Here is a 25362-nt window from a genome sequence, read left to right on the forward strand (position 1 = left end):
AGCTGGACCCACGGGCAACCCAAGGCCATGTTATACGGAAGCTGGACTGTATTTTGGTCAGCCTGTTTCCACTTCAGAGTTAGAAGGTGTGCTTTCTTTTTTTAAAAAAATCAACTACGAAACATTTCAAGTGTCAGGAAAACCAAGAAGTAATGTCAGATACACATGCACCCATTACTGAAATTATAGTTAACCCTTGGCCGTTTTTTTTGTTTTTTTTTTTCAGATTTTTTTTTTTTTAAGGAATAAAATGTTGCTACCCAGATAGAACTAACTCCTACCTTCCCAGCACCTTCCCCCTTCTTACTGGGATTATTAGTGTCCGTCCTAGCCGTGATGTTGTCTGTGCATTTATAACAAGTGCGTATCCAGAAATGATACAGTCTCGTGTGTCTGTTCAGGCTTTCCATAAGCGGTATCAGGTTGTATATAACTTTTTTTTTTTTTTAATTTTTTTTCAACGTTTATTTATTTTTGGGACAGAGAGAGACAGAGCATGAACGGGGGAGGGGCAGAGAGAGAGGGAGACACAGAATCGGAAACAGGCTCCAGGCTCCGAGCCATCAGCCCAGAGCCTGATGCGGGGCTCGAACTCCCGGACCGCGAGATCGTGACCTGGCTGAAGTCGGACGCTTAACCGACTGCGCCACCCAGGCGCCCCTATATAACTTTTTACAGTGTGCTGTTTTGGTGGTGGGTTAACAGTCCTTTGGAGAGCAGTCTGTACACCTGGTAAAAACACTAGTTTCAATTTGTCCTTTGTCCTGTCTCTTTACACACACATGCGCAAGTTTCTTTAGAGGAGACACGGAGAACAGTTGCCTAGGCTAGAGTGTGTGTACTTCTTCAAGGTGCTCAGATAAATGCCAAGATAACTACATGGTAATTTGCAGTGAAGACAGTGAACTCAGGCAAGTTGTCCCATGAGAGCTAGATGAATCCAAAGTTACTCTGTTTTGAGCACCGACACGTATCTGTTTTTTAACTTACCTATTTAACCAGTCACCTGCTTCTTTGAAAAGAAGTGTTGAGTTTTATAGCATAAGCGGCCACCGATAGAGCTGAGCGGTGTGGACGCTGGAGAGTCTAAGCCGCTCCCGTGCCCGAGCTCATGGGGGTTATGGGGAGGCGCTGTGTCAGGTTGCTTTCAGGAAAGTAAAACGACTGCTCAGCCTGCCCTTCTCTAGCCAGGCGCCTTCCCTCGGAACATGCCTTTGGTTTGGGGCTGGGGACCTGGTGTTGCACCCGTAGCAGAGCTCCGGATCCGCTGGCCGTGGAATCCCACCTGGGCGTGGGACCACCCTCATCTGAACTGATGGAGTTCAGATCTGACCAAACCCATTTTGGAGATAAGCAGATTCAAGACACTGACACTTCTTTGTGTTAGTTTTAAAAAGCTTAATTATGAGAATTACAGAAGCTATCTTTCATTATGTTTGAGATAGAGGAACTTTATTGGGCGTCATGAATGCTTGAAGTTACCATGGGAGAAAGAACTGATTTGTTTTTCTTTCCTGTGACTTCTGTAGACCAGCGAAGCAGAGTTACACTGTCGGGAACAGCGTCAGCCCTCCTCCGACGGTCTCGGAGCTCTGTACCCTCCTGGTGTTCCTTCTGGATGTTATTCCCCTGGTGAGGCCCCTTGCTGGGAAGAGGAGGCTCCATGCTTGGCTGATATTTACGCTTTTCATTAGTGTCGTTGGCCTGATAAACCTTGCCATACTGAAAAGTGGTTTTACGTAAACACACAACACTTTTTTTCATGTTTATTTATTTTATTTTATTTTTTTTAACATTTATTTGTTTTTGAGAGACAGAGAGGCAGAGCATGAGCAGGGGAGGGGGAGAGAGAGATACAGAATCTGAAGCAGGCTCCAGGTTCTGAGCTGTTTGTTAGCACAGAGCCCGACGCAGGGCTTGAACTCACGAACTGCAAGACCATGACCTGAGCTGAAGTCGGACGCTCAACCGATGGAGCCAGCCAGGTGCCCCTTTAATGTTTATTTTTGAGAGACAGAGACAGAGACAGAGCAGAGCATGAATAGAGGAGTGACAGAGAGGGAGACACAGAATCTGAAGCAGGTTCCAGGCTCTAGGCTCCAAGCTGTCAGCACAGAGCCCAAGGCGGGGCTCGAACTCATGAACTGCGAGATCATGACCTGAGCTGAAGTTAACTGACCAAGCCACCCAGGCGCCCCCAATGCACGACACTTTTAATGTTTGTTTTGGCGCAGAGAATGTAGCTGAACTTAATCTCTTATGGCTTTTATGTCTTATTTAAAAGAGGTTATAACTTTAAGCCACTTATAAGCGCCCCAAGGCAAAGTTATGTAAACCAGAGATGACCTGGGCATCATTCTACACTATGTTGTTTAGTAGTGAGAGTAAATGTACCTCTAGGTAAAATTGTGCAGTTGACTAATTTTCTCAAAGGAAGCTAATTTACTTAAATATAGAAACAAATGTGGCAACAGTTTTCTACTAGAAAAGGTAAAGACAGTTGAAAAAAAGAGGAAGAATGTCCATTGATTTGTCTAGATCAAAAAGAAAATACTTTGTTTTCTGATTTGGGAACGAACATGAAACTTATGCTCTTAAAAAATGGACTTTTCTAAGGTGCCATTTTGAGGTGCATTTGCTTTTTTCTGATCAAAACTTGAAATCCCATTAAACCCGGGTCTTTTTTCCACAGGAACTTTACTCTGAGGTACAAACCCAGTACCTCCCGCAGGTGCTGGGCTGCCTGGTGCAGCCTCTGGCCGAGGAAATGGAGACTCTAAGCTTACCTGAGCTCACGCATGCCTTGAAGACATGTTTCAAAGTGCTGAGCAAGGTCCAGATGCCACCTTCCTACCTGGACATGGAGCCCACGAGTGGAAGCACGGTACGTGCCTCGAGGAGCTGACGTGGTTCTCCAGGTGAGGCTTATGCCCTCCTGGGAGCAGGAAGGAATTAGGGTTGGTTAGGGGAGGAGTAAAGGTCAGAGGATGTAGTGGTAATATCTAAGTTATGCTTCTAAAATCCTCAGACACTTTCCAAAGCTTTTAGCATGGAAGCTGATCACCCCTTCACTTTGCCTACCCACCCCCCTCTTCCTCCTACAGCTCTCGGTTAGCTTCCACTCACCTTCCAGATCTTGTCATGTGTATGTTTTTGTGTGTTGGTGGTATCTCTCTAAATGCGTAAATGAGGGGCACTGGGTGGCTCAGCCGGTTAAGCGTTCGACTTTGGCTCAGGTCATGATGTCGCAGTTTGTGGGTTCGGGCCCTGTGTCGGGCTCTGTGCTGACAGCCCTGTGCCTGCTTCAGATTGTGTCTCCCTCTCTCTCTCTGCCTCTCCCCTGCTCGTGCTCTCTTTTCCTCAAAAATAAATAATAAACATTAAAAAAACGACACCACCACCACCTAAGTGAGATACTAGTTTACCTGGTCTGCAATAACAAAGTACCAAGGACCGAGTGACTTACGTGAGAGGAAGTTGTTGTCTCATGGTTCTGGAAGCCAGAAGTCTCCACAACAGTCTAGCTGTGGGCTTTACAGTGTCTTCCAGTCTTGCCCCGTTGGGGTTATTTAGGCGGTTTCTGGGTTTCACTGTTACCGCGCTGCGTCCTAGTGCAGCTTGTTCGTGGCTGCGGGTTTCTCTGAAGGATCAATGCCTTGAAATGGATTGTAATGAAACCCATTTCTTTTTAAACTGGGAGAGAGGTACGCTTGCCCCTTCTGACTTGATGTGGGCGCTGCCAGACCGGGTCCCCAGAAGACTGTGTCACAGTTCCCTAAGCAGTTCGATTTTTTTTTTTTTTATTTTCCACTTCGCTTCAAGATTTGAAAATTCCGGGGTGCCTGCCTGCATGGCATAGTCCCTTGAGTGTCTGACTCTTGATTTCAGCTCCGTTCATGATCCCGGGGTTGTGGGATCAAGCCCCGAGCCCCGTGTCGGGCTCCATACTGAGCATGGTGCCTACTTGGGATTCTCCCTCTCCCTCTGCTCCTCTCCCCCACATGCTCGCTCGCTCTCTCTCTCTCTCTCTCTCTCTCTCACTCAAAAAAAAAAAAACATGATTTGAAAATTCTGGCCTTGACACCCATTCAGTGTAGCCAAGGGCAGGAGAGTGGACAGGCTGGTAGCCAGGCACTCCCGGAGGCTCTGGGCCTGCCCCTCGGGTGCAGACTCACTCATAGACATTTCCTTTTCACAGTGAGCCCTTTTCTTTTTCTAGCTGTTATAGCTAATCGGAAAAAAATCCTATAAATGATTTAAGGTACAAAGTTTAAGCGTTTGTCTATAAACATAATTAACCGTGTTTTTAGAAGTGCGTACTGTTTCATTCTTCCCTAGGGAGCACAGTGGCGTAAATGGTGAAGTGTTTTAAATTTAATGTAATATTATGTAAGTTAACAGTGTACGAGGAGAGGCTGGTGATCAAAGGTTGCAGTGGCATCCCTTTGAAAAAGCCACAAAGTGTAGACACACACACACACACACGTAGGTGGATGAATAAGGTGCTATATATACAGGGGCAAACCCTTCATTCTAGTTCTCTGCTCTCGTTTTATTTCTTCATGCCTTTATTTTACCCCCACTCCAATGTCCTCATTCACGTTTGAAATTTAAATAGATCAGAAACTGTTTTTGCAAAAGGTTTTTGAACCTCAAAGGCCTAAATCAATGTGCAAAGTGGGCTCAACGCCAGCCTGCGCAAAGAGCTGGAGACACAGTGGCCTCTCTCTGGGCTTGCACCCATCTCCATCCCCCTGATGGGCCTTCTTCATTTTATTAGACACTTTTGCACAGGGGTTGTCTTGGGGTAGAGAATTATGATTTTGGAAAACAGGAGGTGCAAGCCTTTGGTTTGCTGGATTTGGCTGATTCTTGAATCCCTTGGCCCCGTGAGATGGTGTACAGTTACAAATCTCCATTTTTTGCAGAGTCCAGTAAAACGTGAAAACAGTGAAGTAATTATAGACACAAAGGCGGTGATTCCGGGTGATGAAGAAGCTTCGTTTCCTCCCCTTAAATCTGAAGACAGCGGGATCGGGCTCAGCGCCTCGTCCCCGGAGCTGTCGGAGCACCTGCGGGTCCCCAGGGTGTCTCCCGACAAGGATGACGTTTGGAAGAAGGGTGGGAGCATGCAGAGGACGTTTCTGTGCATCCAGGAGCTGATTGCCACCTTTGCCCACAAGAACATCTTTGGGGTGCAGCCGACGGCGTCTGGAGAAGAAACCAAGTGCGAAGAGCCCGCAGGCCGCAGGGACGAGGGCGGGCCACCAGGCACGGCAGTCAGCGACCCCGGCGGGAAGAACTCCTGGGATGCCAAGCCCATCAGCGTGCCCCAGTTTAAGCAGATGCTTTCTGACCTCTTCATGGCTCGAGGGTCTCCATTTAAGACAAAAAGTACGGAGTCACCGTCACCTGTGCCCCGGAGCCCTGGCCGGAAGAAGGAGGGGGACTGGGCCGTGGAGCAGGGGGTCGTGGACCTGGGGAGTTCACGGGAGGCCTGCCGGGAGGCCTTCGCTGCCGCATGCCACCTGCTGCTGGACTGCGCTACCTTCCCTGTGTACCTGTCCGCGGAAGAGACAGAGCGCCTTTGTGAAACGCTCTTCCGGCTCCCCGGTGAGCACCCTGCCCCACGGAGCCACCCCGAGGAGTCCCGACACCTAGCTGATGTTTGCAGACAGGCTGAAACCGCGTCTGCTGGGAGGGGACTCTTCCCCACACTCGTCTCCTCCTTATTTTGTCATAAGCTGTGTGTGCATTTGACTCGTGTCTTACTGATGGCAGATTGGTGAGGCTGGGGCTGTAGTTTTGACCTTTAGGTGTCCCGTGCAGCCCATTAAAGGATCTGGAACATAAAAGGTGCTTAATGATAATCAAGAAGTAGGCTGTTTCATGAGGCCTGTTGTTAAAGATTTGTGTTAGTTTGCTAAGGTTGCCATGACAAAGTCCTCCCAACTGAGTGGCTTAAAAAAACAGAAAGGTATTGTCTCCGGCCCTGGAGGCAGAAGTCTGAGATCAGCCTGTTGGCAGAGCCATTCTCCGTTTGAAGGCTCTGGGTAGGGATGTGTTCCAGCCCTCCCCCTTAGCTTCCGGTAGTTCCTGGGACCGTGGCGTTATAATTCCAGTCTGCATGGCATTCCTCCATGTGCGTGTATGTGTCCTGCATTCAGATTTCCTTCTTATAAGGACACCAGTTGTGGTGGATCAGGGGCCCATTCTAATGTGACCTTGTTTTAACTAATTACATCTGCATCAACCCTGTTTCTAAATAAGGTCACATTCTGAGGTCCTAAAGGACCTTATGACTGCAACATAAGAATTTGGGAGAGTTGGGGGGTGAGAGGTACACAGTTCAGCCCATAACAGGCAGCTTCTTAGAAGCTCAGGCCGCCATAACAAAATCCCATAGATCAAGTGGCTTAAACCACAGAAATTTCTTTCTCAGAGTTCTGGAGGCTGGAAGTTGGAGATCAGGATGCTGGCATAGTCCGTTCCTGAGGAGGGCTCTCCCCTCGGTTATAAACGGCCACCTTTTTGCAGGATGCTCACATCCTGGGGACGTGGGCGGGGGTGGATCTCTCTAATGTGTCTTATAAGGGCACTAATCCCGTCATGAAGGCCCCACCTCTGAATACCAGCACATTAGGGGTTGGGGCTTCAACATCTGAATTTGGGGCAGACACAATTCAGTCCTTAGCAGGCATTGAACACTTAAAGAAAAAGAGAGGAACATGGAAAACAAGAAAGAAGGGATCAAATTGAAGGGAACACAGGAACACAGGACAAAGCTGTCCCCTCTTGTAGCCATTACGGTAAAATTTCCTGTGCGGTCTGTCTCTCAAATCATTAGCTGCAAATGACACCGTACTTGGAGGCACTGCACTTGGAATTCAAGTCCACAGTATATTTTGGGCCTCTCTTAAAGCTAATGCCAGGAGTCCCACTATCGAGAGAGCAGCCTTGAAAAAACATTTTGAACTCTACACCAAAAAATGTGGATATACTATATGTAAATTTAAAAGAAATTTTTAACGTGAGTTTTACTGGATGTAAACTTTTAAAATAAAAGACGCTTTGAATCATCCCAGAGCCCTGACACGTTTTCAAAATTCAGGTAATCTGACAAGCTTTTGAAGGCAGACCCAGTCCCCTTTGTCCTCTGGCCCTGAGCGATGCCTGATAGCACGTCCCCACGAGAGATTATCGCACCTGCTGGCCGTGTGACTTTTGGACCTCAGGGTGTCTTAGGATCTGCGAATTGTGAAGCATTTTCACGCGATTTTCTTTATCTCCATCCTCTCTGACTGGCTTCCTCCCAGGAGGCGGCGACTGCACTTTCCCGTCGTGGCTGAGATCCCTCATGACCGTTTGCTGCTGTGTGTCTGACTGCTTCCTCCAGAACGTAGCCATCTCCACTCTGCTGGAGGTGATCAACCACTCCCAGTCCCTCGCCCTGGTCATCGAAGACAAGATGAAACGCTATAAAAGCTCTGGACACAACCCGTTTTTCGGCAAGCTGCAGATGGTGACCGTCCCTCCCGTTGCTCCAGGAATATTGAAAGTCATTGCAGAGAAAACAGACTTCTATCAGGTACGTCCCACTGGGAGGAGGGGGGTGACGCCCTCTTCCCAGCCCGCTATCTAAAGTTGTCCCCAAGGTCCCAGTCACTGTGATAAGAGGGATGTGGCGGCTCTGGTGACAGCTGGAGAGGGTTGCTCGAACCCTGTGCCTGCCTTGCCTGTCCCTCTGTCCCAGGCTCCTGGTACAGTTTCTGGCTCTGTGGCGAGAGGGCAGTAAAGTATTTGTGTTCAGTTTTGGGCTGACTGGACTTCGTACATAAGGACTGTTAGATTCTCTAAGCATACGGAAGAAGAGACTGGGCCCTAATTTATAGGGTTAAAGGCTCCGAAGCTACTTAGCCTCAAGGAAAACTTAGTTACTTGTCAAATTTAGGAAAGCTCGCTGAAGATGGTGAGCAGCTGTTGTTCCTCTTTGTGGGGACAGTGTAAAACAGTTTAAAGCTACATATGATAGGGCTCTTTTAACTGCAAGAAGTTAGAAACAGTTCCAGCTGGGGCCCCGGGTGGCTCAGCTCATGATCTCACAGTTCGTGAGTTCGAGCCCCGTGTCGGGCTCTGTGCTGCCGGCTCAGAACCTGGAGCCTGTTTCGGATTGTGTGTCTCCCTGTCTTCTCTCTCTGCCCCTGCCCCACTCGAGCACATGTGCACGCGCGCTCTCTTTCTCAAAAATTAAAAAATGTTAAAAAAACAGTTCCAACTAGGTCATGAGGAAAAGTGAAATTTATTATAAAGGTGGTGCCCGTGGATGCCAAAGGGCAAGCGTAGACTGCAGCTGGGTCTCCTGGGCTCTCCGCTGGGCAGCTGTTAGATCCTGAGGCTGCTCCTTCTCCACGTCGCTCGGCCGTTCAGGGGTCACCTAACTAACTCGGTTGCCACTTGACCTTTGGTCTGCCATGTGACCCTCAAGTTCCTGTAGCTAATGATGTTTGTATGTCTTTCCCACAGTTGTGAACTGGTCAGTGTTACTAAACAGTCTGTCAGTGAGGCACCTGTGGGTCAGGGCCCTGCTTCTCCGGCCCGCCCAGCAGCGATGGGGGCCCAGGGGTGCAGAAAGGGATGTGCCTGCTCACCAGGACCTTTTCCCTGCAGTGATGGGGCAGCAGACACCCTGAAAAGTTTTGACACTGAGGAAGAGAGCTTTCTGATATTTTATGGGTGAATGAGATATTGAAACCGTCCAGTCCCTTTAGGTCCTAACAGCCTGTGCTCTGAAAGCCTTTGAGATAGGCCACCCTTCTCCTGTTTGGGATGAGCGCTTCTCAAGCAAGTCACGTAACTGAGGCCACCTCTCGGCTTTATTGCTTTTTGTTGTTGTTAGTGACAGCTTTATTTAGATAGAATTCACATACCACATAAATCACCCACGTGAAATGTGCAGTTCAGCAGTTTTTACCATATTCACAGAATTGTACCATTTTACCTATTTTCTCTTTTTTTAACATCTCCTTTGTAATTTTCTTTTTGAGCAAATGAATGCTTTCCGGTTCAGTATTTTAATCGCTTTAATGATTTTCCTCAGTATATTTTTGGAGCTATTAGTGGTCGGTCTAGGGTGTAGCAGGTACATCCTAACTTGCCAGAATCGACTCACTTCCCGACTAAATTCCAGTGGAACCCAGAGGCCTCCTGCAGCATGGGCTTCTCCTCTTCCCCTTCTTGTGCTGTTGGTGCGCACGTGACATCCATGCACATCACGAACCCAATGATGTGGTGTTATAGTCGTTACATAATTTTATGTCCTTATCAGGAAGCTGGGAGAAGAAAGGAAAACACACAGCAAGACAGAGTGTGTTACTTAACCTCCTTTTTTTTTTTTTTTTTTTTTTTTTTTACCATTTCTGGCTCTTCTCTTGTGGATTTCAGTCCGTACCTGGGCCATTTCCTTCCTCCTCTGCACCTGCGCTGCCACCCCCTCCCCCGTGCCACTGATGCTGTGTCCTGCCAGTACACTTGAGCAGTACCTGTGTGCCTGTCGTTCACACAACCTTTTGAAGAGAATCAGTGGAAAGAAAAAAGGAGATACACACTTAGGTTGTCTTTGTAGAACCATGTAATTACCTTTACTGGTGCTTTTTGCCTTTTCTATGGATTTGATTCACTGGGGTCGATTGCTTTCACCTTGAAGAACTTCCTTACATGTTTCTTTTTTTTTTCAACGTTTTTTTTTGTTTTGTTTTGTTTTGTTTTTGGGACAGAGAGAGAGAGAGCATGAACGGGCGAGGGGCAGAGAGAGAGGGAGACACAGAATCGGAAACAGGCTCCAGGCTCTGAGCCATCAGCCCAGAGCCCGACGCGGGGCTCGAACTCACGGACCGCGAGATCGTGACCTGGCTGAAGTCGGATGCTTAACCGACTGCGCCACCCAGGCGCCCCCTTACATGTTTCTTATAAGACAGGTCTGCTGGCAACAAATTTGCTCAGTTTTTGTTTATCTGGGAATGTCTTCATTTCACCTTCTATTATAAAAGATAGTTTTACTAGATAGCATGCTCTTCATTGGGCTTTTTTTTTTTTCCTTTCAACACTTTGAATATAAGAACAAATCTACTTTAATCAGCCCTGGGTATGCCTGAATATGCAATGTTTAAGGAAAGCAGCACTTTTTATTTTTATTTTATTTATTTTTTAACATTTTTATTTATCTTTGAGAGAGACAGAGTGCGAGTGGGGGAGGGGCAGAGAGAGAGAGAGAGAGAGAGGGAGACACAGAATCGGAAGCAGGCTCCAGCCTCTGGGCTGTCAGCACAGAGTGCAACGTGGGGCTCGAACTCCCCAACCACAAGATCGCGACTTGAGCCGAAACCAAGAGTCGGATGCTTAACCGACTGAGCCACCCAGGGTGGCCCCAGGAAAGCAGCACTTTTTAAATAATCTGTAACAAATGCTCATGTGAATGTTCAAATGAACTTACCATTTGAATTCACCATTGGATACGTGATCCCACTGTCTTCTTGTCTCCAGCCTTTCCTATAAAAAGGCAACTCTTAATCTTACTGGGTTTCCCTTATAAATGATGAGTGAGTTTTCTCTTGGTGCTTTCAAGATTTTCCCTCCTTTGTCCATTGGCATCTCATTGTGACGTGTCCAATGTGGATGGCTTGGAGTTTATCCTACTTGGAATTCTTTAAGCTTCTTGGATGTGTACATTAATGTTTTTTCATCAAATGTGGGAAGTTTTTTTTAGCCATTATTTCTGCACGTATTTTTCCTGCTGCTTTCTCTTCTCCTCACCTTGCACTCCATTTGTGGGAATCTGCTGCACTTGATGGCGTCCCACATTTTCTAAGGCCCTGATCATTCTTCTTCATTCTTTCTTCTCTCTGTTCTTCAGATTTCATAATTTCTGTCGACCGGTTCTCTTCACTGATTCTTCCTCGTCTTTGATATGAACTGCTGAGCCTCCTCAGGGGTGAAAGTTTTATTTCAGTTATTGTATTTTCAATTCTAGATTTCCATTGGGTTCTTTTTTTTTTTAATGCTTTCTACTTGTTGATATTATCTACTTGATGAGAAGTTATTGTACCTTTCTTTACTTCCCCGCCCCCCCCCCCCCCGAGAGAGGGCACGAGTGAAGGGCAGAGAGAGAGAGAGAGAGAGAGCGAGAGAGAGCGAGCTGGGGCACACTCGAGGCAGGGCTCAAGCTCACAGACGGAGAGATCATGACCAGAGCCAAAGTCAGATGCTTAACGTCTGAGCCACCCTGGTGCCCTTCCTTTACTTTTTAAAACATGGAAGGGGCGCCTGGGTGGCTCAGTCGGTTAAGCCACCGACTTCGGCTCAGGTCATGATCTCGCAGTCCGTGAGTTCAAGCCCCGCGTCGGGCTCTGTGCTGACAGCTCAGAGCCTGGAGCCTGTTTCAGATTCTGTGTCTCCCTCTCTCTGACCCTCCCCCGTTCATGCTCTGTCTCTCTCTCTCTCAAAAATAAATAAACGTTAAAAAAAAATTTTTTTTAAACATGGTTTCCTTTAGTTTTTTGAACACATTTATAGTGGCTACTTTGATGTCTTTGTTGAATAAATCTGACACCTGGGTTGCCCTCACAGACACCTTCTGTTGCCTGCTTTTTTTCCCTTGTGTATGTATTGTATTCTTTTGTTCCTTTGCATGTCCTATAGTTTTTCTTGAAGACTGGGCATTTTAGATAATGTATCATAGCAACTTTATTCTGACCCCTCCCCCCAAGTCTTTTTGTTGTCTTCATTTCTTGTTTATTGCTTAGTGACTTGCCTAGACCGTTTTTGTGAAGTCTGTTTCCCCGGAGGTGTGAGCCCTGTGGCGCTACTCCCTGGAGCAATGTGCAGGCCCCTGAGATGACGGTGGTCTTAGCTGGGTTCTCATTGACTATATCTCTCCCTGGTCTCTCTGAAGCTGTGTCTTTTGGTATCACACCCAGCTGTTAGGCTCCACTAACTGCTGACTGATTGCTCTCTTGTTTCCATCGGGGCCCAAAGGTGTAAATTACTCCACAGCCTGATAATTTTTTGACACTAGTCTTTGAGGGGTTTTGTGTTTTGTTTTTTTTTTGTTTTGCCAGGAGAGTTCTTCCTAGCTCCCTCTTTTCCTGGTTATTTCTGATAAACAAGCTGGCCTGTGGTTTAATTTGTTGCTGTGCTGGAGCTTCCAGCCTCCTCTTAATTACTTACTTCAAAAATTCCATTGTTTTTTTTTTTTTAATTTTTTTTTTCGACATTTATTTATTTTTGGGACAGAGAGAGACAGAGCATGAACGGGGGAGGGGCAGAGAGAGAGGGAGACACAGAATCGGAAACAGGCTCCAGGCTCTGAGCCATCATCAGCCCAGAGCCCGACATGGGGCTCGAACTCCCGGACCGCGAGATCGTGACCTGGCTGAAGTCGGACGCTTAACCGACTACGCCACCCAGGCGCCCCAATTCCATTGTTTTTAAGAGTACCCTAGGCTTGAACTTCCTCACCCTCTTCTAAGTAAACTCTTTTCCCTTGATGGAGCTCTCTGTTTTGTGGCCTGCCTCTCCCTCTGGGCAAAGTCTCCATGTCCCATTGCTCAGGAAGAGCTGGGACCCAAATAGTGACCTGCTTCTTTTGGAGTGAAAGCTCCACAGGTTACTTGCAGGGGGGGGAGCCTCCAGTCTTGTGAGCTGGCTTCTCCCAGCATACAACCTCCCCCCTGTAAGCAAAGTAGGGTAAGAATGACCAGAACCCCAGCACTGTTGGCCTGCAGCCCAGTTACAGCCTCCACCCGAGAGGAGGGATGAGGAGTGAAGTGCCGCTGCCTTCCCTTTCGCAGAGCCTTGGACTAGGAGCTGGTGGGGAGGGGACTCTACCTGGAGTGGGTAGTCACCTTGTTCCTCGAGCCTCACTGAGCCGAGGGGGTGGGCAGGGTGGTAGTTCAACTGCCACAGACTTGTTGCTTTAATTGTAATTTAGTAGATATTCTTGAATAAATGTTTCTTTATTTCCTGAATGCCCTTAGGATAATTTCCAAAGACCCTAAATTATGTTTTATTTTTTTATAACTTTCTGTATTTTTTTAAAATGTTGTAATTTATATTTTTATAATTTTATAATTTTTTAATATTTTTTTATTTTTATTTTTCTCTGATAGTCCACAGAGCTCCTCACACAGCCGTACTAACTTGCATACTCAGATCCCGTTTACAGTATTAGGTCCTGGTGGAGCTTTATTTAATTGCTATTCGGCTTGGGCCCTTTGTCCCCCTCCCCTTCCTGCCAAAATTGAGCCCATGTGGATCTTGCGACTAGAAACAGTGTCACCGTAATACAGCAGCAGTGATTGGGCAAGTCCTTCCTTCCTTGGTCCTGCATATATCTGAGAAGCTTGGCATCATTGTATTATTGGCACAGAGAGGAAAACAGAGGAAAGAACTTAGCCCATGAATCTTTGACCGCATTAATTACTCTTGCGATGATACACGCTTAGTGATGGTTTTTTTTTTTTTTTTCAACGTTTATTTATTTTTGGGACAGAGAGAGACAGAGCATGAACGGGGGAGGGGCAGAGAGAGAGGGAGTCACAGAATCGGAAACAGGCTCCAGGCTCTGAGCCATCAGCCCAGAGCCCGACGCGGGGCTCGAACTCACGGACCGCGAGATCGTGACCTGGCTGAAGTCGGACGCTTAACCGACTGCGCCACCCAGGCGCCCCAGTGATGTTTTTGAAAAGGACACTTTTTCGAGTTCTGTCTGAAGTCCTGAATTTTGTTTTGAATCAGATTTAGTACATATCTCAGTACTTACCACTCATCATGCACTGTAGCATCCTTTATTAAAGTATACAACTCTCAAGGGCTGGGGCGGCAGGGGCCGGTGCCTGACCATGTCCAGATGCTGGACAGGAGCCAGTAAAGCAGCCTGCACCAACATCCAGGCCGCCCCCCAGTTCTCGGGCTCTAGGAAGAGGGCTGCTTCCAGATCTTCTAGACTTTTCTCATTCCCACGGAACAGTCCACGTACCAGCGTTCCTGTTGCCCGCGACGTACAGAATAAGGTCTGCAATCCCATGAATCCCCTGACCTTTCCGATCAGGTGGTAAAGGCAGAATTCAGTTCACTAATGAAGTGTCCAGAACATAGGGATCAAGAAGTCCAACATAGATGAAAGAGCAGGTGTGTGTTTTGGGATCAACATCCACTCTCCAACCCTTCAATTCCAGGAGGAGTCTTTTACCTATAAATTTGCCCATGGGGACTACAAGTAAAGGGACGACTCTGCTTAGTCAAAAGTTTTGTATCAGAGGTTTAATTGCAGTTTGATAATTGGAAATCACATTCCTTTAGATTAAAAAAAATAATGGACATCATGGTTAGGGGCTCCAGGCAGTTGGTGGTTAATCTGATCTATGCAGAGAAGATAGTTTTGTCGAATAGAAATAAAGGGGCCAAAAAAGGAGTCATTTGGTCTAAGATGTACTTATAAAGTATTACAGTCTATAAGGCATAGTCTTTGTTTTGTTTTGTTTTTTGTTTTTGGGGGTTTTTTTTGTTTTGTTTTTTAATTTACATCCAAGTTAGTTAGCATATGGTGCAACTATGATTTCAGGAGTAGCTTCCTTAATGCCCCTTACCCATTTAGCCCATCCTCCCCCCGACAACTTCTCAGGTAACCCTCTGTTAAAACATAAGAGACCCTTAAATATGGGGAGGCATAGTCTTTTAACATGACCTGGAAGAATGCCTTCAGAGATTCCTTCCAGGAAATGGGATTGACCCTCCCTTTGAGTCTCACCCAGTGGGGCAGGCACCCCCAACCCTCACTGGGGCTCCCTGGAATTTAGGGAAGGGCTGCAGCCAGGTGCAGACCCTGCATGTTTAAAGAGCTAAGATCAGGGCTGAGGAGACAGAAGACTTGATTTGGGTTGTGATTTGTGTCCTGAAAGTGAGCTGGGCATCCGCCACGGCACTGTGCGTGGAAATGGGAACAGGCAGGTTTATGGAGTTAACACCTCGAAAGACACGAGTCTTCATCGCTGCCGTGTGATGACCAGTTTGAACCAGCCACAGGTGGTAGGGAAGGTGCTGCAAGTGTCACCTCAAGACTGGTGACCACTGCAAATCTACCACACTGCCAGCACATAGTAAGACTGGGTCAAGTGTGCTGGTCGGATGGATACGTCAGCCAATAGGTTCTTGCTTCCAATTGATATCTCTTGGAAAGTAACGTCAAGGTTTGGGCAAGAGCTGCAGTGTTCTTAGCTGGTCAGAAACCTCCAAGTTTCAAGGGGTGCCTGGCTGGCCCAGTTGATTGAGTCTGCAACTCCTGATGCCAGGGCCATGAGTTCAAGCCCCACAAGGCATAGAGCTTACTTAAAAAATGAAAAGAGTGGGGTGTCAGGATGGCTCAGTCAGTTAAGCATCCCACTTTGCCTCAGGTCATGATCTCACGGTTCGTGGGTTCGAGCCCCGCATCAGGCTCTGTGCTGACAGCTCAGAGCCTGTAGCCTGCTTCAGATTCTGTGTCTCCCTCTCTCTCCCACACTCATGCACTCACTCACTCTCTCTCTCTCTCTCTCTCTCTCTCTCTTTCAAAAATAAAAATGTTAAAAAACACATTTTTAAAAATTAAATGAAAAGCGTTTTGGGGCGCCTGGCTGGCTTAGTCAGTAGAGCCTGCGACTCCTGATCACAGGGTCATGAGTTTGAGCCCCTCATTGGATGTAGAGAAACCTCCAAGTTTAACCTATCACATTACCTGCTGGGGTTTTAGTTTGGTTTGGAGTTTGCTTTGCTTTGTTTTGTTTGTTGATGGTACTTCTCTGTATATTAAGGATTCTCACGTAGCAAGTGTAGAGAGAAGCCAGTTCCTCGGGGCTGGGACTGGACTGGCACGAGGAAGAAATGCGGGTGCTGCCTGTGTTCTCACGGTCGCCCTTCTGTCACAGAGGGTGGCTCGTGTGCTTTGGAATCAGCTGAACAAGGAGACCCGGGAGCATCACGTCACCTGTGTAGAGTTGTTCTACCGGCTGCACTGCCTGGCCCCGACGGCCAACATCTGTGAGGACATCATCTGCCACGCCCTCCTGGACCCTGACAAGGTCAGTCTCAGCAGCCTGTCTTCTCTGTCCTATGATCCCAACTGCCAGGCCACCCATCACTGCCTGTGCCCGGGACAGACTTACACACATGCAGTCATGCCGGGGCTCAGCGGGCATCCTGATCAATCAACAGGTGTTACAGAATCTTGGGGTTGGGAGGCCTTCGGAAGCTCTAGCCGTCCTTTTCAGAGTCCTGAGAACATGGGTTGTGTCCGTATTAAGGCTCACCAGGGAAGTCTACCCCAACTCCTGGGATGTTTGCAGGAACCGTGAGCTCTCGCAGGTGAAGTAGGCAGTCATAGAGAATGCATCGCCCTTTTAGGCCCTGGCCGTCCTTTGCAGTCAAGTTGTACCCTGGTTCTCTAAGCCACTTGGGCCTGACACCTTCAAGAGGTGTGAGAACGCCACGCTCTCTTGTGATCTTCGATCACAGGCCCAGGTGTGCCCCTGGATGTAGGCTAACGTGGCATCTGACCATGCGCGTTATTGTGGTAAAGTGAGCAAGGAAGAGAGGAGGACGTAGGTCTTCCTCCCGCAGGCCGGTCGGAGCCCAGCGCCTCTGCTGACGTTGCTGCCGCCCTGCTGAGCTCCTGTTTGTTACGCAGTGGGGTTTGCTGACTGCGGACAACATGCTGTTAGGAAACTAGTACCTCACTCCCATTTGTTTCCTCATCAAGGGGACAAGACTAGAAGCTCTGTTTAGGTTCTCCGTCATCTGGCACCTGACAAGAGAGACCCCAGGCAGTCGCGTGACCTCTCACAACCGCTCCTTAGACAGGTAAGGTGGTCCTTGTGGGCAGTTACCCTGAACGCACAGGACGCTCTGCTGAGGTTCCTGGTCAGTGTGTCCAGCTGGGGAGGGGAGCGTGTGAAGTGGAAAATGTGACACCATGTTCTGGATGTACAGCAAACGGTTCCCACGATCCCTCAAGTGAATTCAGGCCAGACACATGTGAATACGTGGTAGGAATGTTCTCAGTTTGATCCTGGGGGCAGGAAGCCCAGCATGTATCAGAATCACCGGAGGAGAACGTGCCTCATGAAGGGACCTCTGTAGGGGACGGTGGTCTGGGTCCGGAACGGGCCGGTTGGCTATGCTGGGTATGTACACTCGCAGTGTCCACCGTGTTCATGAGGTGTGAACTTCGCTGCACTACAATCTAGTGCACTTTTTTTTTTTTTAAATCCCCTTCCTTGGGGCGCCTGGGTGGCTCAGTCGGTTAAGTGTCTGCTCAGGTCACGATCTCACGCTTCATGAGTTCAAGCCCCATGTCCAGCTTTGCGCTGATCGTGCAGAGCCTGCTTGGGATTCTCTCTCCCTCTCTCTCTGCCCCTGCCCTGCTTGTGCTCGCTCTCGCTCTCTCTCTCTCTCTCTCTCTCTCTCTCTCTCCCCCTCTCTCAGAGTGAATAAATAAACTTAAAAAAAATTTTTTTTAAAGCCCCTTCCTTGTTTCCAAACCTGGGTGTGGTACCAGGTGCCCAGCTTTAGAGAGATGCCAGCTGATTCTGATGCTGGTGGCTTAGCCCCACAGTCAATTGAACCAATGTGGGGTGAAGCCCGGGTGAGGCCCGGGGACTTGGAAAGCTCCCCCGGCGAGGCTAGTGTGAAACCAAGGTGGAAATCCCCTGGCCTTTGTCTGCGTGGGTCTTTAAACCCGGTTTGCGTGGAGCCGCCTAGGGGCATCCTGGTGCACGGGGTCACCGAACGCTGACTCAGTGGTGCCCTTCCCACCCACAGGTCGCTGTTCGTCGTGCTGGACAGTCTGGCCTGCACGGACGGTGCCATCAGTGCGGCAGCACAGGGCTGGCTGGTGCGGGCACTCTCCCTCGGTGATGTGGCACGCATCCTGGAGCCCATGCTCCTGCTCCTGCTGCAACCCAAGACCCAGAGGACCTCCATCCACTGCCTCAAGCGGGAGAACTCAGCAGGTGAGCCCGCCACGGAGGGCAACCCCGGGGTCCCTGGGCCTGGGAGGGAGGGAGGGAGGGGCAGCCCCGACCCCAGCTGCCCGTGGTGACAGTCAAGTTCCTTAGCCCCACTCAGTGGTTTTGTCAGCTTCAAATGGTGTGAGAGTACTTTGTAAAGTTGTGAAGACTTTTGAAGGTTAAGGAGCAGATGAACCAGCACTTAGAAATGCTACAGAGTGTGCTTGTCGTTTTCACTGAAAAATCGGATTTTTTTTTAAATAAAAAAGGAAATGTTTAGTAACCCATGCTCCAATAAGAAATAGCTGAGGAGGCGCCTGGGTGGCTCAGTCGGTTAAGCGTCCCACTTCGTCTCAGGTCACGATCTCACGGTTCAGGAGTTTGAGCCCCGCGTCGGGCTCTGTGCTGACAGCTCGGAGCCTGGAGCCTGCTTCGGATTCTGTGTCTCCCTCTCTCTCTGCCCCTCCGCCCCTCCCCCCAAAAAATAAACATTAAAAAAATAGCTGATTTTTTTTTTATTCTTTTGCTAATGAAAAATTCAAGTGCACCTAAGATAGGAGGAAAGAATAACAGACCATCCACACCAGTCTTCCCAAGCCGATGCCTTCACTTACAAGTCATAGTTTGGTGTCCAGCGGGAAGTTAAGTTTGAGGAGGCTAGGCTGGTACTTCTCTCCAGATCCCTGCTCAGAGCTAGGGATAGTTTAGGTGGCCTCCAGCTACGAATGGCCGAGAAGTTGAAATTTGCATGTAATCTGGTCAATTGTATCTATGAAAAATGACTTGTGAGCCTTCAAACACATGGTAAGAAACCACAGAAACCACAGTGGTTTCTGTTTATCCATTTTTTCTGTCTGCTCTCTAAGGTTCTTTCCAGCTATAAATTCTGTGAACATACAATCAGAAATGCAGAAGAAATAAGCCTTTGAGTTCCAAAAAACTTCCAGAGGCATCTTTAGCACAAGTAACAGTAAATAGGAAGAAGAAAAGAAAGGCTAAAATAAACCTGGTGAGTGCGTTCCATTTGGGTGATTAGCTCCTGGCACAGTTTATGAACTAATATGACTTCCCACAATAGGTGTGTTTTATGACTTCTGCAGTTTTCTAAGCAGTGGGTTAACAGGCTTTGAGTTAGCTTGTTTATGGGCTTTGAGTTAGCTCACTGGGCTGTAAATACTGTTTGCACCAGTCTTGTCTTACAGAGAAAAGCAGCCTAACACCTGCATAAGCAGCAATTTTGGAGATGCTGCCTAAAACCGTAATCTCCTGTTTTCCTCTAGGAAAGAAAGCTGGCTGCCTCCTCAAAGACAAGGCCTTTTATTATTCCATATTATGAGAAAGTAAAGTCCAAAGAAATGTAAACTAAAGCACCTTCTCGAAAGTTTGGCTATCATTTATGGCAGCTAAATTTTTTAGTGTTCCTTTGTGTTACGAAGGAAGCTCTATAAGGGAAGCGAAGCAGAAATAAGATAAAAATAGAGACAAACCATAAGAGACACTCTTTTTTTTAAATTTTTTTTTTAATGTTTATTTTTGAGAGAGACAGAGACAGAGTGTGACCAGGGGAGGGGCAGAGAGAGGGAGACACAGAATCCGGAATACGCTCCAGGCTCTGAGCTATCAGCCCAGAGCCCAACGTGGGGCTCAAACTCACAAGCCATGAGATCATGACCTGAGCCAAAGTCGGATGCTTAACCGACTGAGCCACCCAGGTGCCCCAGGAGACTCTTAAATACAGAGAACAAACTGAAGGTTGCTGGTGGGGTGTTAGGTGGAGGGAAGGGCTACGGGGGTGATGGGCATTAAGGAGGGCACTTGTTGGGATGAACACTGGCTGTTGTGTGTAAGTGGTGAATCACTAAAATCAATTCCTGAAATCATTATTACACTATATGTTAACTAACTTGGAGTGAAATTTTTAAAAAAAAAAAATGAAAAAGGAAGTTTTAATGACACGTGTGCTGGTTTTAAAAGTCACACAGCACTTCCTGCTGCTTCCTGTAGCCCATGTTCCCTGCACCCTTCCCAGTAAGAGAAAATGTTTTTTCCCTGCCTTGCCCTTCCCCTGGAAGGAACTAGAAGTGTAGTGCCTTACTCACACTATCTGTGTAATAGTGTAGAAATCTATACTGAAGATATTACTATGAGCATCAGGCAGCTCATCTATTTCTGTCTTATTCTTCCTCCTTCCCTAATCTTATTTAATGTTCATGGAATAGATTTGCTGAGAGCTATGTATTAAGATGGTTTGGTGATACATACCAAAATCTTCTTTCTGGTTGTTGTTCCTGTTTACAGAGACCTGAACAATGTAATATAATATAATATAATATAATATAATATATATAATTGTATTTAATATGTAATCATGTAGTTTATTTTTTAGAAAACATATGTTATTTTTTTATCTTATTACTTTGTTTTGAGAGAGAGTGTGCATATGCGCAAATAGGGGAGGGGTACAGAGAAAGGGACACAGAGAATCCCAAGCAGCCTCTGTCTGCATTGTCAGCACAGAGCCTGACACAGGGCTCCATCTCACGAACCATGAGATCATGACCTGAGCCGAAATCAAGAGTCGTACGCTTGATGGACTGACCCACCCAGGTGCCCTAAGACCTAAATATTTTAAAGTATTGCATATTTTCTGATTATAGAAGTATTAACGTGCTTATTTTAAAAATTGAACGGGGCACCTGGGTGGCTCAGTCGGTTAAGTGTCGACTTTGGCTCAGGTCATGATCTCATGGTCGATGAGTTTGAACCCTGCGTCGGGCTCTGTGCTGACAACTCGGAGCCTGGAGCCTGTTTCAGGTGCTGTGTCTCCCTCTCTCTCTTACCCTCCCCTGTTTGTGCTCTGTCTCTCTCTGTCTCAAAAATAAATAAATGTTAAAGAAAAAAACTGAAGTAAAAACATACATCAAAGTCCCTTGAAATGCGATTAGAGCTAGGTACGGATAATAGTTTGATAGTCTTCTAGATTTTTTTCATAGCTGTGTATTTCAGATGCTCTCATGTAAATGAGCTCATTCACCACAGCCTGATTCTGCAGCTTGATTTTTCTTCCCCCCCTTTTTTTTTAATTTATTTATTTATTTTGAGTGAGAGACAGGGCAAGTGGGGGAGGAGCAGAGAGGGAGAGAGAGCGAGAGAGGGAGAGAGGGAGGGCACGAATCCCAAGCAGGTTGCACGCTGCCAAGAAGCCACAAGTTTATAACCTGAGCCACAACCAAGAGTCGAATGGTCGCTTAACTAACTGAGCCATCCAGGCGCCCCTTGATTTTCCTTTTTTCGTGCAATATATCCCACACACTGCTCCGTATCAAGACACATATCTTTTAAAAATCCGAGTAGCACTTCATTGCATGCGTGAGCTGAGGTTTTTTCCAGTCTACATGTTTTGTTCACTTCCCGGTTTATCCTCACACATGACTGTCCAATGAATACCCTTACAGCTTTGAAAACTTTCTGCTTTCGTTTCTGTGGGAAGCGTTTCTTGAAAGGAAACTGCCGGAACAAAATAATATGCATTTTTAAAAATCACCCTCCCCGTAAAAGTTGTTTTACTTGTCTGCCTTTTGTCCGTAATACAGTGTGGACTCTAGTTGTTATAGTTTTTTGGGGGAGTTTTGTTAACATTGATCTTTCTGTCTGGCTTTTTAAGATAAAGATCGTTCTAGAACTGACTTATTGTGGCTGACCCTCCTGTTCTGAAGTCATTTGTCGTTTTGTAATTTCCAGAAGACTTGCACCGTTGGTTTCACCGGCAGAAGACGCCTTTCAAAGAGGCGGGTGGAGCGCCCGAGGTCCAGGAAGGCAGCTCAGAGGAAGGTGCGTCTCTGAGCCAGTTCACCACCGTCGACCGTGAGGCCATCTGGGCCGAGGTGGAGAAGGAACCAGAGAAGTGCCCCCCAGGAAGCGAGCCGAGTGAGGACGACCTGCCCTACTACGTGGACCTTCCCGACGGGCCCGCCTGCAGCGCCGTGGACAGCAGCGAGCACACGGAGTCTGCGGACACGAGCTCTGCCCACACGGACAGTGAGAACACGTCCTCCTTTTCTTCTCCTTCCCACGACCCGCAGGAACTGAGCAACGAGGAGAACTGCTGTGTGCCCATCCCCACGGCTGGCAGGGCCTACCCCGAGCGCTCGGCCTTGCTGGCGGCCTTCCAGGCCGAAAGCTTCAAGCCCACTGCCAAGTTGAGCCTGGCGCGCGTGGACTCAGACAGGACCCGGGCGTCCGAGTCGTTGTCCAGCGACGAGGAGGCCGACCTGGAGCTCCAGGCCCTCAGTGCGTCCCGGCTGCTGAAGCAGCAGCGGGAAAGGCAGGAGACCATCGAGGCCTTGTTCAAGCACATTCTGCTCTACCTGCAGCCCTACGACTCCCGGAGGGTCCTGTACGCCTTCTCCGTGTTAGAGGCCGTGCTCAAGACCAACCCCAAGGAGTTCATCGAGGCGGTGTCCAGGACCAGCATGGACACCAGCGCCACCGCGCACCTCAACCTCATCTCCAACCTGCTCGCTCGCCACCAGGAGGCCCTCATCGGCCAGAGTTTCTACGGGAAGCTCCAGACCCAGTCTCCCAGCGTGTGTCCCCACTCGCTGCTGATCGAGCTCCTCACCTACCTGTGCCTGAGTTTCCTGCGCAGCTATTACCCTTGTTACCTGAAGGTCTCCCACCGAGACATACTCGGCAACCGGGACGTGCAGGTCAAGAGCGTGGAGGTTTTGATTCGAATAATGACCCAGCTGGTCTCCGTGGCCAAGTCCGCCGAGGGGAAGAATGTGGAGTTCATTCACAGCTTGCTGCAGAGGTGCAAAGTTCAGGAGTTTGTCCTGCTTTCGCTGTCGGCGTCCATGTACACCAGCCAGAAGCGCTACGGCCTGGCCACTGCCGAGCGAGGCCGGGCCCTGCAGGAGGAGAGCCTCTTCGAGGAGAGTCTCATCAACCTGGGCCAGGATCAGATCTGGAGTGAGCACCCGCTGCAGATCGAGTTGCTGAAGCTCCTGCAGGTGCTGATCGTCTTGGAACATCACCTGGGCCAGGTCCCAGAGGAGGCTGAAAACCAGCCAGAACTGTCCCGGGAGTGGCGGAAAGCCCTGAACTTCCAGCAGGCCATCAGCGCCCTGCAGTACGTGCAGCCCCACCCGCTCACCTCCCAGGGGCTGCTGGTGTCCGCCGTGGTGCGAGGGCTGCAGCCGGCCTATGGCTACGGCATGCACCCTGCCTGGGTGAGCTTGGTCACGCACTCCTTGCCGTACTTCGGAAGGTCCCTGGGCTGGACAGTGACACCTTTCATTGTCCAGATTTGCAAAAATTTGGACGAGCTAGTCAAGCAGTACGAAAGCGAATCTGTGAAGCTGTCTATCAGGTACGGCCAACCCTTTGATACGCTATTCTTGCCTTAGTGACAGTTTTTTGCGAGGAATGACTAATTTGCCATAGAAGCCACTTGGAGAATCATTTCAGCCTGATCAGCCGCCTGTCTAGCGTCGTCAGGAGGGGTATCTGGGAACAAAATGCTCCCATCCTTTACTTTTTATTCTACACAGATACCCAGCCCAGCTGAGTATTGTCATCACTCTCTGTTGTTTTTGCAAAACAAAACCAAAAACATGCATCACCTTCACAGAAATTCTAAAACATCTGAAAACATTTTTCTAGAATGACCGTATGAACTTTACGTAAAATTGCACAAAGGATGCCCATCGTTATTATAACTATTTCAGTATGAGGGCCCCGGTTTATTTAAGATACCGCTGTCTCCCTGGTCTCTGTGTTTCTAGATAGGATTAAATATTTTACAGCCTCGTTTTTAAAAATTCTCAAAACAAGTTTCTCATTTCTTCACCAAAGCATAACCGCCAAGAGGGAAAACATCTCTCCGGATTATCCACTCACTCTTTTGGAAGGTCTGACAACCATTACTCACTTTTGTCTTTTGGAACAACCCAACCAAAACAAGAAGGTAAAATTTTTTTTCTGAGTTTGAGGCAATTTTCTTGTATTGTTTTGTCTTCGTTGGGTTATGACCGGTTCAAATAAGAAATGTGCAGCACATGTGAGTAATGAAAATATGTATGCAAATGTATGCTTGCAAATGAAGTGCATATGCAAATACGCATGCACAAGGCTGTGTGAGAGTAAACAAGCGTAGTTTGTTCTTCTGGCGCTCCCTAGGGCTCCTTCCCAGTGCCCAGTGTTAGATCAATAACCAAATGGGATAAAATGTCCTCTTTCTTGGACATATTTTTTCCTTGACCTCATGGCGTTTGTGAAATCTGCAGTCTGAAGCCATTTTAGCTGTTAGTTGCTCTGACCTGTTGGGGATTAAAATTTTAGAATGCAGCTGCTGCTTTGGCCGGATGACCAAAGGAGTCTGTGACGTGGGGCCTCGGACTCCCAGAGGCGCCTCTTAGAAAGAAGGCTATGGGTTGAAATGCACAGGAAAGCATTTTGCTTCCCGATCCCTGCCTGTGGGACTTGTCAGAGGTGTGAGTGCTACGGCCCAGACTCCCATCCCACCGGTGCCCTGACGATCACCGGATTCTGGTTATCTAGTTCTGCCACACACGCAGCCGAGACTCATGTTCATTTCCAATTCTTAGACCACTGCTGTAAGCGATCCGACCAATTTGAAAAATGCCAAGAATGCCATTCTGGAAGAGTTGCCTCGAATCGTTAACACCATGGCCCTTCTCTGGAATGTTCTCAGAAAGGAGGAGACTCACAAGAGACCCGTCGATCTCCTTGGAGCCACGAAGGGATCCTCTTCCGTTTACTTCAAAACCACCAAAGTGAGAGAACTTCCTCTGTGGTTTGATTATTTCTTTTGTCTTGTGTTGTCCCACCAAAAATAAGTACGTACAGGAATGTGTACATAAATAATCAGTGTGTGCTCAGTGAAACCCAAGTTAGGCATAAGTCGGAGATAGAAACCTCCAGTTAGTTAGAATAACTTTCCTATTCCTGACTAAAAGGCTTTGTGAGTTTTTAACCTGTTTTTTTCCTTTCGCCCTTTTCTTTTAAACTAGAAGTTTCTGGGGGTTTAAAGATCTTTCCTGTTGCTCTCAAGCATTTCTGTAACACAGCTTGTCTCTTATGTCCAGCTTTTAATATTGCCTTGGACACATGGGCAACGTCAAGGCAGAATGTTAGGGTGTCGCTGGTTTTTTTTACTAAACCAGAAATGCAAAGCTCTAGTTTACTGAGCTCTCCCCCAGTTCTAACGGTCTCTGCCTTAGAAGCATCCGGGCACGTGGCTCAGTCTCTGTTTGCCAGGTATGGCGGCTTGGAATTATCTGGCCATGTCTTGTGTCTGCTGACC

The 25362-nt window shown here is 47.9% G+C and overlaps 1 protein-coding gene across 4 annotated transcripts in view; it reads left to right on the top strand.

Annotated features, from left to right (window-relative positions):
* DOP1B (DOP1 leucine zipper like protein B) overlaps positions 1–25362 on the top strand; it is a 105425-nt gene that overhangs the window by 50922 nt on the left and 29141 nt on the right. For all 4 annotated transcript variants that reach the window (XM_047875465.1, XM_047875462.1, XM_047875464.1 and 1 more), the window contains exons 12-21: positions 1530–1632; positions 2693–2884; positions 4929–5613; positions 7317–7588; positions 15957–16109; positions 16787–16887; positions 17848–18038; positions 21777–23406; positions 23892–24003; positions 24644–24832. In XM_047875465.1, the coding sequence (XP_047731421.1) occupies positions 1530–1632; positions 2693–2884; positions 4929–5613; positions 7317–7588; positions 15957–16109; positions 16787–16887; positions 17848–18038; positions 21777–23406; positions 23892–24003; positions 24644–24832 (3628 nt within the window). The remainder of the gene's footprint in view (positions 1–1529; positions 1633–2692; positions 2885–4928; positions 5614–7316; positions 7589–15956; positions 16110–16786; positions 16888–17847; positions 18039–21776; positions 23407–23891; positions 24004–24643; positions 24833–25362) is intronic.

Source organism: Prionailurus viverrinus, chromosome C2 (genome assembly GCF_022837055.1).
Source record: "Prionailurus viverrinus isolate Anna chromosome C2, UM_Priviv_1.0, whole genome shotgun sequence".
Taxonomy (NCBI): domain Eukaryota; kingdom Metazoa; phylum Chordata; class Mammalia; order Carnivora; family Felidae; genus Prionailurus; species Prionailurus viverrinus.